At 47.2% G+C, this 15,637-nt stretch overlaps 1 protein-coding gene across 1 annotated transcript in view; it reads left to right on the forward strand.

Moving 5' to 3' along the window:
• The first annotated feature begins 6,153 nt into the window (after positions 1–6,153).
• The window catches only part of RPS7 (ribosomal protein S7), a 19,970-nt gene continuing 10,486 nt past the window's right edge, over positions 6,154–15,637 (forward strand). The window contains exons 1-5 of the mRNA XM_019520708.1: positions 6,154–6,189; positions 7,247–7,328; positions 8,031–8,102; positions 9,685–9,828; positions 12,176–12,240. Coding sequence (XP_019376253.1) covers positions 7,254–7,328; positions 8,031–8,102; positions 9,685–9,828; positions 12,176–12,240 — 356 coding nt within the window. The 5' untranslated portion in view covers positions 6,154–6,189; positions 7,247–7,253. The remainder of the gene's footprint in view (positions 6,190–7,246; positions 7,329–8,030; positions 8,103–9,684; positions 9,829–12,175; positions 12,241–15,637) is intronic.

A 15,637-nucleotide genomic window follows, 5' to 3' on the forward strand; every position in this document is an offset into this window, starting at 1 on the left:
CAGAACCACAGATAGCACCCCCTGGCATCGGGGCAAGAATGGGCAGCCTCCTGCCTTAATTAACAACATAATTAATTAACAGTAAAGCATAGCAGACAAGACAGGTGGGTGGCGTGCCCAAAGGCAGGTAGGGAAACTAGCACTGTGGCTGGTCAGGGACCCTCACTTTGCCACAATGCCCACCCCCTCTGATGGGATGGACAAGATGGGCTTGTGGTGCACCCTCTGCCCATGGTGGCCTTGAGGTCCTCCCTGCTGCTCTAAAAATCCCTCCTTTTGTATCCTTTCTTTTCCTGATGACTCTTCATTTCTGGGTACTGTTGATTGGTCTCCCTGTGGTGGACATATTGTCTACGTTCTTTCCTGTCAACATAACTCTTTGTTTCCACAAACCCATCACATGCATACATCTTAATTTGGTCATTTGCCAGTACCTTAATTTTGGCATTTCTGGCCTCTAAATTTGGTCAGTTCACCAGAACCAGAGATTCCAGGGGCTTTGCAGCTGGTCACTGTGACCTGATGTCAATTCTGCAGGTCCTTATCTTTGGTATGGGTTTTCAGGAAACACTATCTGCATGTTTTCAATTTCCCAGGATATTGAAATACGGGCCTGTTTGTATCATAGCTTCAGAAACAGTATCTGCCTCAAAGGCTAGGAACAAGAAACCCTATCAGAAACAGATTTTTACAAGCAAATTAACCCTTGCTGCTTCCCTAGACCATTGTTCTAACACAATATTTACTCTACCTACAAACCAAATTTTAAAAGCAAATATCTAAATATCATTTTCTACCTGTTACACCCCAAAGAGCATTACTGAGCTGCCTGTGCCAAAAACTGACTGCATGTACTGTCTTTGAGCATGTAAGTGGTCAGCTGGCCAGTTGTATACTGTGCAGTTGGGTTCTCCGGCAAAAAAAGTTTCTTTCTCTTGACATTTCTGGTGTGGGAAAACAAATTGGCAGTAGTATGACAGCTCCTCTGGAAAAAAAGTGAATTCTAAAGTTAAATTTGTTGGGTGTCTATACACGTGGTCCAGGGTGGTAGGATCGGGGGGGGGAGGGTGCTTTAATTAGAGAGGCTCTAAGAGCCTCTCTAATTAAAGTCCTGCAGCATGATGTGTAGTCAGCACCCTGCACTTCAAAATGGCAGCAGGGTGCTTGAACTAAAGCTCATTCAATGAGCTTTAGTTCAAGTGCCCCCACCGCCATTTTGAAGCATGGGGGCACTAACTAGACATGACATGGAGGCTGCTGGAACACGTTAATTAAAATGCTCCAACAGACTCTATTAATTGAGTCTTCTCCAATGCGTTTTGATTGAATGTCCGTCATGTGTATAGGTGCCTAATTGGTGTGTTCGCACATGCAGGGGCATGTGTTTGCCACAGCAAAAAAAGCAGCAGCACAAATCTGTGCTGGTGCATTTTTCTGCTGTGTATACCCATGCACATGAGGTTGATGCAGGGCAAATTGCCCCAGGTTGGGTAGGGGAGGCTGGGCCAGCACCTGTGCTGGCCCCAGCAGATTTATCTGGGGTTTTGGGGGCCTTTAGGGGCAGCAGTGGCAGCAACCCAGGTGCTCAGAGCCTGGCTGGCAGCATGGCACCATCTGGCCAGGCTCCCTTTCTGGTGGCTCATGCTGCTGCTGTGCGCACTGCACCCATTTTAAGTGGTGGTTCTTTTTTGGCACCAGGATCGCTGCCATCCAGAGCCTGGGGTTTACCCCCCAGGCTTTCTGCTAACTCAGGTGCTGCTCCACCCCAGCTCAGACTGCTGTGGTCCTGAGTGCATGTGCAGACGCTGTACCCAGGATCAGTGGATTCCAGCATGAACTGTGAAGGAGTTTTATCATGTCACCTTAATGGCATGTGTAGATGCACCCAATGGTTTACCCAATGGTAAAGATGTAATAATAATTTGCAGTCCCATAGCATCTCTCAATGCCTCTCTAGATGGTTTATAAACCTCACATGACCCCAGTATGTATTTCCATTGTGCTTAAATGCTCTGGAGTGATGTTACAATGACACTTAACAGTTGTAAAGGGTCTAAATTCAGATTTCTTCCAAAGGAGACTAAATGGGATTAAGGCAAATATAGGTACATACATTCCAAAGAGCAATTCAATTTAAACCCACTTCACAAACCTCAAGCTATATCAGGTACCTCAGTTCATTTGGCACATCCATTTTAGACCACAAGGATCCCTAGACACCCACCTTTTGCTAACAGACCATAGAAGAGCAGCATAAAAATCAAACTGATCGACTTAAAATTCCCTAGACACCCACAGCTTTTGCTTTTAAGTATGCTAAGTGATCCAGTCCAATCATCGGGGATCCTGGTTTTCTCTGTTTTAAAATCCCAAATTCTCTGATTAAAATCCATGTTTTTTCCATGCTTAAAATGAAAAGTCTGCCTATGTCCTTAGACCAACATAGGTACAGCCAACACCCGCATAACTGAGAACCTAACAGTATTTACACTGATCGGTTCTGAAGCAGTCAGGATTTTAGTCCCCAAATTAAACTATTTCTCATTTGGGAACTGCAAACATCCCTCAAACTCCTCAAGTATTTAGCACATTTCAGCCTTAAAAAAACACTGGAGGAAAAAAAGCTAATTAAAAACTAAATACACGTTGTATGCAGATAATCCCTACAGTATACTTAGCTCTTGGGGGTTTTCCACTTTCAAAACTGCAAAATGAACATACTCACACATTACTTCAAATGTATGGGAGGTCACAAATCCCCTTCAAAATGAGTTTGGCAGAAGTTCCAGTTCCCTCTGATGGTGATTATATTAAAATATTCTTAGCACTTAAAATCAATCACCTTGACTGCCAAGCAAAGAGAAGGAAGACTAGCCTCCTTTTTCTTGGAAACACCATGAAATTACTTATGATACTACCAGGTGGTTTGTTACTTTCAGTTAAAATTACCGCTATGTATCAGCACAGCAGTGACCAAGACTAAGGTGTGCTGTTATGAAGTTCACTGGGCAAAATTAGTATGAGAACTATTATAAAAGGCATCAGGCAGAAGCTACTAAAGGGAAAGTAACTATAACCCTCTTTCCCACCCCCCAAAATCCTTGCTAGTTTTAAATATGGAATTAAACCTGCCAAACTAAGGAATGGAAAACATAATTTTTGAAAATAGGAGGAACGTTCAATCTTTGAAGACCTGGATGTACATATACACTTCAAAAACTGTGCATGCTTTAATTGCAGACTTCAGAACGTATGCCTTCCACAATCCAACCTACAGCAGATTTACCTTGTCTTTGCAATGTGGGAGTTGATCATTATCTGTAGTTATTGTATCCATCCAAGAATATTTCCTCTCTATCTGAATCTTTTCCAGCTCTGGATCATTCTTGTAGTTGTCAGCATCCAACTGAGGGGCAGAGGGAAAAGAAGAAAATGAAAATATAAACATCCATAAGAGACAGCCCATGATCCGCACAAAGCCACCTTCAAAACCAAAGAATACCCTAATAGGTGTGTGAATAATATTTCCAGTTATAAAACAGTTACTAACAAGTACAGCAGGGTTATCCACAGGTTATCATTCAGTCTACAGGGGAAAAAGTGTTATAAAAAAGCTTGTCTTTCAAAATCAGCCCTGATGAGCCAGAGGAACGGTGTGACATGGCCTATTGGTTATGCCACTGGCAACGGTGCAATGGCAGGTGGGTGGGTGGCTACTTTCCAGTAGACTAGAGGATGCTGAGGCAGTGCAGTTGTTCCATGCTGATGGGCTGGGTGGGCTTGTACTTCTGTGGCTCCTCATTCTAGCTGTCTGTGTACCAAGCTTCCACCATAGTGCTATATGGTAACATGTGCTGTGGGTGGGGTGCTTGTCCATCTGGTGTTGTGGAACTACGCATGTAGCCAGAGCAAGGGCAAGGGAGAGAATCCCTTAAAAGGAATTTCTTGAACCCCTAAGTTAGTTATTTTAGCAAAGAATTCAATGTTCCCTTTCTTTGCTGAATTCACCACATCCTGTGTATAAGTATTGACACTAGAACTCTTATCAAACCTGTGGTAGAGCCTCAAACCACTAGGCTATAGCTTAGTCTGTGATGGGAATGCCACTCCTGTTAAAGCTATGCCAGTGTAGAAATAAATAATGTTAAAGAAGACCCCCAAAATGCGCTTTACCAGAAGAAGCAGCACATCACTTAGACCCAGCTCCACAGCATCTGTGTCAGCTGGGTACTTCAGTGGAGCTTTTTGGCACCTTTAGCTAGTAGATAAAAGTGCCAAAAAAGCCCCACTAAAATGCTCGACTTATACAGACATTGGGTGAGCTTGGTCCAACTAATGCACTTGCACTTCTCTGTATGTGCTGGGCTCAGCATGGGGGCACACCAAGTTTAAAGTAAAGTGCTGCTTTTTTTGTTTAAATGTCTTCAAGCAGCCTGACAGGCTAAAGACAAAGCAAGAGGAAGCATGTCCCAGTATCATAGTGAGGAGCGAGTCTCTAGAAAGGAAATGCTGCATTCCTGAACTACTTACGCAATTTTATCTAGTGCAATGAATAGGTCTAAATACAGGTACCCACAAATACTTGTGGTCTGGTGTTTAAGGCATTTTCCGAAGAACTGGAAATATGTGTTTAAATCTCCTCAGGCAGAGGACAGAATTAAACCACATCCTGGGTGAATCTTATAACTACCGCCGTAAAAGAAAGAGATACCTGCTGTAGCAGCCTCCAGTGCAGGACTTGTATGCACTATGCTGCTTCTGCCAACAGCAATTTTGGGAAGGGGTGAGCCTGGTCCCAGGTGGCAGCAAGGAAACTGTTAGAACATATTACACATCAGTGCAGCTACTGTCAAATGTGAATGGGTCCACTTTACTAGCTGTGCTAGCTGGATGTGACGTGCAGAGGTGGTAAAGGGGCTTAAAGCAGTTGGCAGAAAGTCTGGGTATGTCTACACACGCCTTCTGCCTGTTTGTAAGTGGTAGCAGAAGCCTCCTCTCCTTTGGAGAGCTGATGCCCTACTATCAGGAGCACTGTGAACATAGCAGTCCTCAGCTCTCCCAACACCGGGCTCTAGGTTAGGTTGTGCTGTGTTAGTCGTTGGCAGTTTTGGAGGAAAATGCTGGGTGCCAATACATGTGCTCTAAGAAGTGGGGGAAGGCTACTTTTTAATTAGAGCGTGCACTGCAATCAAACAGCATAATTTATTACTATCTTTTGTCAACACCAAGTTGCGGCACGACAAAGGGCAGTAATAAATTGTGCTGTTTGATTGCAGGGAATGTATTTACTTGATGGTGGCAGAGCGTGTGCAGCAACAAGCTGCCCCCCCAGACAGGCTCTTTTGGAGTTTGAAGGTTGTGGTCCCACGCGTCCTGTGCCGGACCAAGCCCCTCAAGCCTCAGCGATGCCTTCACAGCTTTCCCTGCTTCCCGAGGCATCAGGGGCATATCTCTCGGCTGCACTCCTGGAGATGGTGAGGCTTGGGGCCCGCTGCTTTCAGGGATGCGACTCAGAGGGCTGGAGGCAGGGAACCTTGCCCCTTGTCCCGCAGGATGAGCAGCAAAAAAACAAGCAACGCGTTTCGCCCAACGAAGCAGATGAGCCACGCTAGGACACATCCTGCTGCTGCCTCCGAGGCGCTTCCTTGGGTAGAAACGGCCGTCACCCGATCCTCACCAGCGTGCGGGCCATGATTTCCTAACCTTAGCACCACTCTCCCAGGCGGGCAGGGCGGCAGCGGGACTGCCGGCGGAGGCAATGCCCAGCTGAGGCACTTCCAGAGGCAGGTGCAAAGGAGCAAGGCGCCAACTTTAGACGTAAAAGTGTTCGTGTTTCATGCAACCCTCTTCCGTGAGCCAGACCCGGGCACTGGGCGTGCGGCCCGTTGAAACGTCTACCCGCGGACAGAACCCGGACCGGGACTGCAACGCCACTGCGCACGCGCACACACTCTTAAATTTACCCCTCGGCGGCTAGTTATGACGTCATCGCTTGGCGCCAGCGCCAGAATTCGATTCCTTCCTTCGCGGCTTCAGTCTGCCGGATGGGGCTGGGGAGCGCCGCGGCCTGAGTGCCCTACTTCCGGGTGTGGCTTCAGCGCCGGATGGGCGGAGTCAGCTGGTTCCCGGGCAGGCACCTGGGCGGATCTCGCGAGAGCTCTCCCTCTTCCTAGGCCGGCGCTGAGCGAGGTGGGTGCTGGCGACTGGCTCTGGCCTGGACGCGGCAGCGCGTTTCCCGCATCGGGGCCGCAATACCGGGCCCAGGGGATGGAGGCGGGTCCCGGGGCGCGGGCGGGCGGGGGATGCTCCCGATACTCCTCCTCCCGCCGCCCGATGCCTGCCCGGGGCCGGGTCGCGCTTGCTGTCCCGTCCGGGTGGGGGGAGTAGTGCGGGCCCTGGCGGCTGCTTGGCGGGAGCCGCATGGCCCGGGCGCTGCAGCCGGAGGCGGTCCCGCAGCAGGGCTGCGTGCACGATTGCCAACCCCACCGGGCCAAAACTTACGAGACGAGCTTTGACCAAATCAAGAGATTGGCACGTAAATCACGAGATGCTATTTCTGATGTGTGTGGAGGAGCTATTTGTGAAGGTGTGGGGGGCTTGGAGCATGCCCTGGCTGGATGCGTGGGGTACTGTGGGTCAGGAGTGGGGCAGCAGCTGGGCTGGAGGGCTGTGACTTCAGACTGAGGAGCAGAGTTACAGAGACACTGACACACGAAGACAGCGCCCAGCTGGTGAGTGGAGGGGAAGGGGCTTGGGCTCTGTGCCATGCTGCCTTTGCCCCAGGAGCTCAGCTGCGTGACCCCAGTGTGCTTCCTGTCTCTGGGTGGGCAGGGGGACGCACTGCATGGTCAGCGTGTTCCCTGCCTGCAGCAGGCAGCCTGCCTTTGTCCCATGGGGGGGTATGTGCCTCCCCTGGGGGTGTACGCTGTTGTGGGGAGCTGTGCCCCCTCCACCTTTGAATGATCTGCATTAACCCTGGGGCCCCATTCACCCTTGACCCACTCCCTCCCTCACTGCAGGGCCTCTCCCCAACCCCTTACTTCTTCCTCTGCCCCTTTCCCCCTGCTTACCAGCTGGGAGAACTCAGAGATATGAAGGTTGGATCAAGAATTATTTTGACTTTGACTTTCTGAGTCTCACAATGGTTTTGTGATGGTTGGCATTACTGTGGATGGTGCCCAGGCTTGGGAGCAAGGGAAAGCACCTCGTAGCTGGACCATGCTGACAGCTGTTGTTGGTGTTGCAGACGCGCCATGTTCAGTTCCAGTGCGAAGATTGTGAAGCCGAATGGCGAGAAGCCGGATGAATTCGAGTCGGGGATATCCCAGGTATGTCCCCATTACTTCCACTGTCACCTCATTTACTAGGGGGAAAAAACAGGAGGACAGAAAGCTGGATGGCAAGAGAGCGTGTTCGAGAGCCGGCTGCGTTCCAACTGCCGCATGGTTGTTCTGTAGTTGTAGTGCTAGATCAGGCTTGTTTTTTGTCCCTCTTCCAGTTGCTGATGTTGCCCAAGGCAGTCACAGTAAGTTTATACCTTGGTGGGGGTTAGGGAGCATAGGAGTGAGGGGAACAGCCTCTGAATCCAAACTTCCTAGACTTTAAGTGCTGGAGGCTTCAAGTAAGAGAGGACCAGCGAGGGGCAGAGAAAGTCCTGATCATACTCTGTTCACTCTTGCATCCAGCATGTGCCCTCTGCCACGGTGTGACCCAGGAGACTGGACAAGATAGACCTATGGTCTGACCCAGTAAATGGTTGTTGGGTTAAGTAAATTAAAACCAGGAAAAAGAACCTTGTCCTACACCATGGTTGAGGTGTGTGTTTTGTGTAAGGGCTAGAGTGTTTCTACATGATTGCAAAGCAAAGTTTAAAACAGGGCATGCTTATTCAGATACCATTCTGATAGGTCAGAAGACTGTGTCATTTAGCATAGGCTGTGCACCAGAAGATTAAATTATCTCTGATATTTAAACCATTTTGTGGAAGTGAGACAAACTGTTTTTTAACAACTTTTTTTTTCCCCCCCCAGGCTCTCCTGGAGTTGGAGATGAACTCTGACTTAAAGGCTCAACTGAGAGAATTGAACATCACAGCAGCTAAGGTAGGGTTAGATTTGTTTCTCAAATTTTGGTTTTGCCAACTGATACTATGCTCAATATGGTATGTTCGGTAAGAAAGTAACTTGCCACATTGCAGGTGGTCAGAGCACCTTTGGGCACAGATGAATCCGGGGGTATTATGTGATTGTCTGTTGGATGCCATTATGACAAACAGTCTGCTTTTTATCCCTAATTCTTTTTATGTGAGAGGAACTACTACGCTTTACTTAAAGTATAGGTCCAGTCCAAAAAACAACTACTAAAAGTTGGGAGCTCCAGCTCTTCAGTGACTTTGTTTGTGAGACAAATGGTTGTGAATATAGTAGTGTGAGACTGATTCTTTGCAGTGCTTCAGGATAGAACATAGTCAAACTTTTTCAGCTCTGTGTAGTGAACCTGAGATTCCAAAACAAAGCTGGGTGTATAAGCCCCAAGGGAGCTCATGTAGGTCACTTGTAGTACTTGTGCAAACTAGCTTGATATCTGCTTGCATGCAACTCTCTGGAGCTCAGCAAAAAATAGGGTTTTACAGTGTCTGCACACTGGAGGAATAGAGGCTGACTTTGAATTGATTCTGAGCTTGTACCACGGGGTCTTGTCGTTAAGCAAAACTACAAGAAGTTTCTTCCTAGTGAGGTAGGGGACAACTGGATACTGAACACATGGGCATCCAGTGATGAGGGTCTCTTGGCTCTGCCTAAGTGGTTAGCTCTGCATTGCGACCTCGTTCTGCAGTGCTGGAGAACAAGTCTCTGTCCCCAGTAGTATGAAGAGCATCCTGTGTAGGCTTACAGGTTGGTCACTTAACTAGGAAGACAGGGCATGCAGGGCACAACCACAGTAAGTGTTGTAAAAACTAATGGGCGTCACTAGGGCTACCTTCAGTTCTTTTTTGTAAAGATGTCTGGAGGATAATTAGGATGGTTTCCTGAACACTCCTGTTAAGCTGACTCCATATACCTTGTGGGAAACATTAATTGCAGTTTATACGTTCTATATTTAGCTGTAAATCTAAAAGCACATTCAGTCAACTTCAGGTCCTCATTTCTCTGGTAGACTGAGTCTCTTCTGTGGGAAGAATCTGAATTGTAGTGCATTTTTACATATGCTGTGGAAGTGGCACTGGGTACTTTAATTAGTGAGCCATGTTAATTAAAAGCACCCACATGTCGTGTGTGTCGGCAGTGCTGCACATCTCTGCTGAAAAAATGGTGGCAAGGCACTTTGAACTAAAGCTCATAGAATGTGTTTTATTTCAAAGCTCTCTGCTGCCACTTTCAGTGTGGAAGTTAATCAAGTCTGCTATGACACACTGATGCATCAGAGCAGGCTCCCCGCACGTGTATAGGAACCTGTAGTTCTTTTTGGTAGTAAGCTATGACAGTATCACAGTAGGTTTTAGCAAAACTTACAAAGCTAGATGGCTATTTCTAAATACATTTTACAGTGTCATGTAAAAGTGCATATTGTTACCTGAAAAATAAACATATAGACCATCATAAGTTTAATTTACATGTAGAAAACTTTTAAAATCAAATCTAACATTGCCTGCCTTTTAACATTTGCTCAATCTGTTTCTTGTAGGAAATTGAAGTAGGTGGGGGTAGAAAAGCCATCATAATCTTTGTGCCAGTTCCTCAACTGAAATCTTTCCAGAAGATCCAGGTGCGGCTGGTTCGTGAGTTGGAGAAGAAATTCAGTGGCAAGCATGTAGTGTTCATTGCTCAGGTAAAAAGTTAGCGCCTTACCTACATCTGATACCTTCTACTATAACTGATATCCTGTTGGTGTGTATTACTTCTTTGTGCAATGCATTTATTTTTGTGGCTGTAGACTTGAGTTCTATTCTAGTCACCATCAGTTTGCAGCTAATCTTTAAAAGTTTCTCCTCTGTAGATGAAGAAATGCTTGTAGCAATGAACTACCCTTATGAAGAAGTGACATGGTACTAAAATAGTCCCAGAGGAGTGCAGTTTAAAAGGAAAGATACAAGAGCAGTTTTTCAGACTCTAATAGTGGAGAATCTTGGTAGTTCGAGAACAAGCAGAGCAGCTTCTTTTCTTCACTTAGTACTTTGACTAGAAATGATCTGAAGCCCAAATTGGATACCACTAGTGATGCATGACTGATCTTAAATTGAGCTGAAAAGGTTAAAAGCAGTGTGAAATGGTAATGAGGGCAGTACTGGGGAAGAGCAAACTCATGAAGTTTTTACTGGACAGGATAACTAACTTGGATATATGTATCTGCTGAGAAGGCTGAGCTCAATCTGTGAAGTAAAGTCTGTTTTTTGTGTTGCTTTGTATTAAATTGAGGTACTTTGTTTTCTTCATGAAGCTGGCATCAAGAGCCATGGGGCATGTTATGTCAGCAGATGGCTCTAACAGAAAGTGGGTGTAATGTGGTAGTTCACAGTGGATGGATGAATGTTAATTCAAGGTTTTGGCACTAAGTGAGGCAACCTGTCTTTTTAAAAGGACCACACAAATGGCTCCACTGTGTTTGAGGTACTTCATAACTGTCTTCAGAGGTTGTTGCCTGGCAGTGACATTGCGCTTCAGTTTGAAGATGCTGCAGTTTGATGTTAAAAGCTGTTAAATCATAAGCCTTTGTAATGAGTTGCACCAGTTTAATAAGCAAAACATGATTTTAAGCTTAAATTGTAGGAAAGCAGGCATATAGCTATTCTGCCAAACTGTTTTGATTTTTTTTTTTTCAGCTAAGCCAAAATAGCCTATCTTTAAACAAAAGTAAGTATCCACTTGCAACGAAGCTGGTGCAAAGATCCTGTTTCATAGCCATGGCTGAAGTAAAGGGTATTTTGTCTCACAGGTTGCTTAGCATTTCTCTTTGCCAACTAGGCAGTTGGTCCAATAAAAAGGTACAACTGAAACCCCCCCAAAAAACAAAACTATGCTTTTCTCCAGCATGGCTACAACTACACTTCAGCTTTCCAGAATTAATTGCCTGTTTCGTATTGAAAGCTATCAGTTTTTTGTTCTGGCAGACGTTCCTAAATGGAACAAAGCACGGAGGCAGAAAGGGATCTTGGAGTCATTATTGAATTCCAAGATGAACATGGGCTGACAATGCGAGGTCACAGTTAGCAGGGCTAACTGGACCTTGTGCATCTCAAGCAGGTCCGAGGAGGTGATCCTCCCCCTCTATGCAACACTGGTCAGGCCACAGCTGGAGTACTGTGTCCAGGTCTGGGCGCCTCACTTCAGGAAGGATGTGGACAACATTGAGAGGGTCCAGAGGAGGGCCACCCAAATGATCTGGGGACAGCAGGGCAGACCCTACAATGAGAGACTATGGGACCTGAACCTGTTCAGCCTTCACGAGAGAAGGTTGAGGGGGGACGTGGTGACACCTATAAACTCACTAGGGGGGACCAGAAGGGTTTGGGAGAGACCTTGTTTCACTTAGCGCCCCCTGGCATAACAAGGAATAACGGCTACAAGTTGTTGGAGAGTAGGTTCAGATTAGACATCCGTAAGAACTACTTCCCAGTCAGGGTGGCTAGGATCTGGAACCAACTTCCGAGGGAAGTGGTGCTGGCTCCTACCCTGGGGGTCTTTAAGAAGAGGCTTGATGCCTACCTGGCTGGAGTCACCTGAGCCTGGTTTTTCTCCTGCCCAGGCAGGGGGTCGGACTTGAAGATCTACAAGGTCCCTTCCGACCCTACTTCTATGATTCTATGGCCAAACATGCATTTATATTTTTACCAGTTAAATAGTTTTGTTGTTGACTTCTGTTCTGGCTGCCATCTTTATACACAGACTGCTTTTACAATGGTCATGTTAAGATATTATTAACTTTAAGTATGAGTTTGGGGTTCTGGCACAATCCCCAAGAAACTGATCTCTGGTTCATGGCAGGGGGTCGGACTAGATGATCTTCTTGGGTCCCTTCCGACCCTAGAAACTATGAAACTATGAATCAGACTTCCCTAGATGCTGCTTCTTTTGAAGGGGGGAGGGAATATCTGAATTGAGTGTACACTTTATTTTCAGAATTAGACTTTGGAAACTCTTAAGTACTCATGTGAGATTTGGTATTTCTTCCTTAACAGAGAAGGATTTTGCCCAAACCGACAAGAAAAAGCCGCACAAAAAACAAGCAAAAACGTCCCAGGAGGTAGGTAAATATTTTGCAGGGTTATGTGCGCCACTTACAATGTACCTTCACTGACGGTTTTGATTGTTAGTAGAAGCTTTAAGGGCAAGTGACTTATGTTTAGTCATTATCTCTACAAAGTCTCTCCTTTCAGCAAGTGAACTAATGCCATCTGGCAAGGGAAGGGGCAAGGGAAGACTGGGTGCTGTTGAAAATCAAACGTTTCAATACGGACAAGTGCAGGGTGCTGCACTTGGGCAGTAGGAACCAGCAGCACACTTACACAATGGGGAACTCCCTACTTGAGAGCACGGAGGCAGAAAGGGATCTTGGAGTCATTATTGACCCCAAGATGAACATGGGCCGACAATGCGAGGTCATGGTTGGCAGGGCTAACCGGACCTTGTCGTGCATCCACAGGTGCATCTCGAGTAGAGCCAAGGAGGTGATCCTCCCCCTCTACGCGACGCTGGTCAGGCCACAGCTGGAGTATTGTGTCCAGTTCTGTGCGCCCCATTTCAAGAGGGATGTGGACAACATGGAGAGGGTCCAGAGGAGGGCCACCCGCATGATCCGGGGACAACAGGGCAGACCCTACAGTGAGAGACTGCGGGACCTGAACCTATTCAGCCTCCACAAGAGAAGGCTGAGGGGGGACCTGGTGACCGTCTATAAACTCACTAGGGGGGACCAGAAGGGTTTGGGGGAGACGCTGTTTCCCCTAGCGCCCGCTGGCATAACAAGGAGTAATGGGCACAAGTTGATGGAGAGGAGGTATAGATTGGACATCCGCAAAAACTACTTCACAGTTAGGGCGGCTAGGAGCTGGAACCAACTTCCAAGGGAAGTGGTGCTGGCCCCTACCCTGGGGGTCTTTAAGAAGAGGCTGGATGCCTACCTGGCTGGACTCATTTGAGTCCCGTTTCTTGTTTTGGGGTTTTGTTGTTCTCCCGCCCTGGCGGGGCGTCGGGCTAGAAGATCTACTAGGTCCCTTCCGACCCTAAATCTATGAAACCCAAATTTCTCTTTTCAAGTGTAATTGCTTTCTAGTCCTGCTTTGAAATGGTCCCTACACTGTTCTGCACTGGTTTGGTCATACACTTGGTCTATTTTCTACAATTGATCATCTAGCTCTTGTGTGCAATCTCATTGAGATCCTTGGTTTCAATAAGATAGCAAACAGAGCCACAAGTCAGATGATTGATACCCTTGATCTCAATACATCTTGCATGATTTATCCAACTTGAGTCTCAGTTGGTTACCAGGAGCAGCTAGCTGAATTTTTCCTGTAGGCAGTGGCAGATTAGATTCTTTGTCTTTGAGATATCAAGCCATTATGTTAAATCTAGTCAAACCCAAGGCTCAGTCTTCCCAAATACTTGAAGTGCATAGACCTTAAGCAAGTCTTGCTATAGTACCTTTTTTGCTTCTCAGCTGTGGCATTACATCCTGTCTCATTTCTAAGACTACATTGTAAGCATCTAACTATGCAAGCATGTGTTCATAACCTAAAAAGCCTTGTACTGCAAAATGTTTGATCCAAGGTATTCTATGCTAACATTGATTAGGCAGAAAAAGAAAGGTGGTGATGTTAGTCCTGCATTTTTGAACATACAAACAGATTTGAACCATATTTTTTGGTACAAGTAAAGAAACCTACTCAAGATTTTTCTAGCAGAACTGTTGCTGTTAGCTTTGACTTGAGAGGATAGGTGAAGAAACTTTGAGTGTGCCTGGGAGCAGTGAGCCCAGATGGAAATGTTAAAAGAAACTCCAAGTTAGGCCTTCTCTGAGAATAGTGACCCTGGCTCTGGATGTGTAAAACAGATTAAAATGTAGTTTATGGGCCTAGCTCCAGTTGTGCATTGCTGTTTTTTCTGTATTTTGTGATTTTGATGAGGGCCTAACATTGGTCTCATTCTGGAGTATGTGCAGTGAACTGTAATTGGAATTTTCAGTGAGGGGCCTGGGGCAGGGGTGGGCAAAATGCAGCCCGGGGCTGGATGTGGCCTGCCAGGCCATTCTATCTGGCCCACGGGGGCCCCTAAACAATTTAGAAAATGAATATGCATCTGCCCTGGGCTGCCTGTCATGTGGCCCTGGATGGCTTACCAAAACTCAGTAAGTGGCCCTCTGCTCAAAATAATTGCCTGCCCCTGGGCTAGGGGTGTCACTTGTATGTGGGTTTTGTCCTCTGCTAAAAGGAAGTCCTTGAGTGACCAGCAGTATTGAATGATTTGGGGGAGAGCAAACAAGGCAGTTGGCAAAAGTTTGCTTTTATAGCTCTTCCTGGGATAGGCTATTGTGCAGGTGGGGGCCAGTTTATCTCTAATACAAGGATGGGCAATTATTTGGGCTGGAGGGGCCACTTAATGAGTTTTAGTGATCTCTCAAGGACCATGTGTGTGCATTCCTGTCCTTCCCCAGTAACATCCACTGGATCTGTCTGTAGCTCTGGGGGTCTGGCCATGGGCCACTACTCTGTCTTACCCTACCATCAGGGTTTCTGGTGCATGCACTTGTGTGTCATTTCTTCTTCCCCCAACCCCAACAGTGCCCAGAATGGCAGGGCAGGATGGGATTGTGCAGAGGCTTGTGGCCGGGGGCTAGATGAGCTGCTCTTGAGGCCCTGGCAGCTGCTTGGTGGAAGAGCTGTGTCTGTCTGCCTGGCACCACAGATGGCCAGAGCCAGAGCTGCCAGGGCCCAAGCATGGCTTGCCCCAGGCCTGCAGTGGCCAGAAGTGCTTCTGCCTTGCTTGCCTGTGGCACCTGTGTGATGCAGTCCAGCCCTTGAGGACCCGGGTACCACTTGCTAGTAGAGGGACTAAGCACAGCTCACCCAGCACCTGCAGGTCCAGACCGTATCTTGGGCACCACAGAAGATGCTGAATGGAAGCAGTCCTACCTGGCACCATGCAATAGGCCCTGGGTGAGCTGCAGTTGGGCCCCAACCTCTGCTGGCAAGCAGCAGCTCTGCCTCTGGTGGTGCCAGGCAGGCAGGTGGGCCTGCTTCTGCCCAGCATCTCCTTTGGTGCCTTGGGTATGGAGTATGGCCCAGGGCAGGTCGGACTCCAACTCCCAGGCTGCCATACTATGCTGGGCAGGTGTGGCTGCTTCTACCCAGCATCCTCCATGGTGCCAGCAGAGACTGGAACTGCTGCCCCAGTGGGCCCTTACCTCTGAGCATGGCTTACCCAGGACCTGCCGTGTGGTGCCGTTACCCACCTGTGGACTAGATAAAATCAATTGGTGAGCTGCATCCAGCCCACAAGCTGTATTTTGCCCACCCCTGAGCTAACTCCTGCCAAGTGTTAACTAATCTCTTGCGGTAAATACTTGGTTTAGCTTTAATTTGCCCTTATTTTGAACTTGAGCTTTGGAGTTAATTAAACAAGTAATACTTTTTTTTTTTTTTTTT

The sequence above is a fragment of the Gavialis gangeticus genome, unplaced genomic scaffold (assembly GCF_001723915.1).
Source record: "Gavialis gangeticus isolate Ggan-Ray unplaced genomic scaffold, GavGan_comp1, whole genome shotgun sequence".
In the NCBI taxonomy this organism is placed as follows: domain Eukaryota; kingdom Metazoa; phylum Chordata; order Crocodylia; family Gavialidae; genus Gavialis; species Gavialis gangeticus.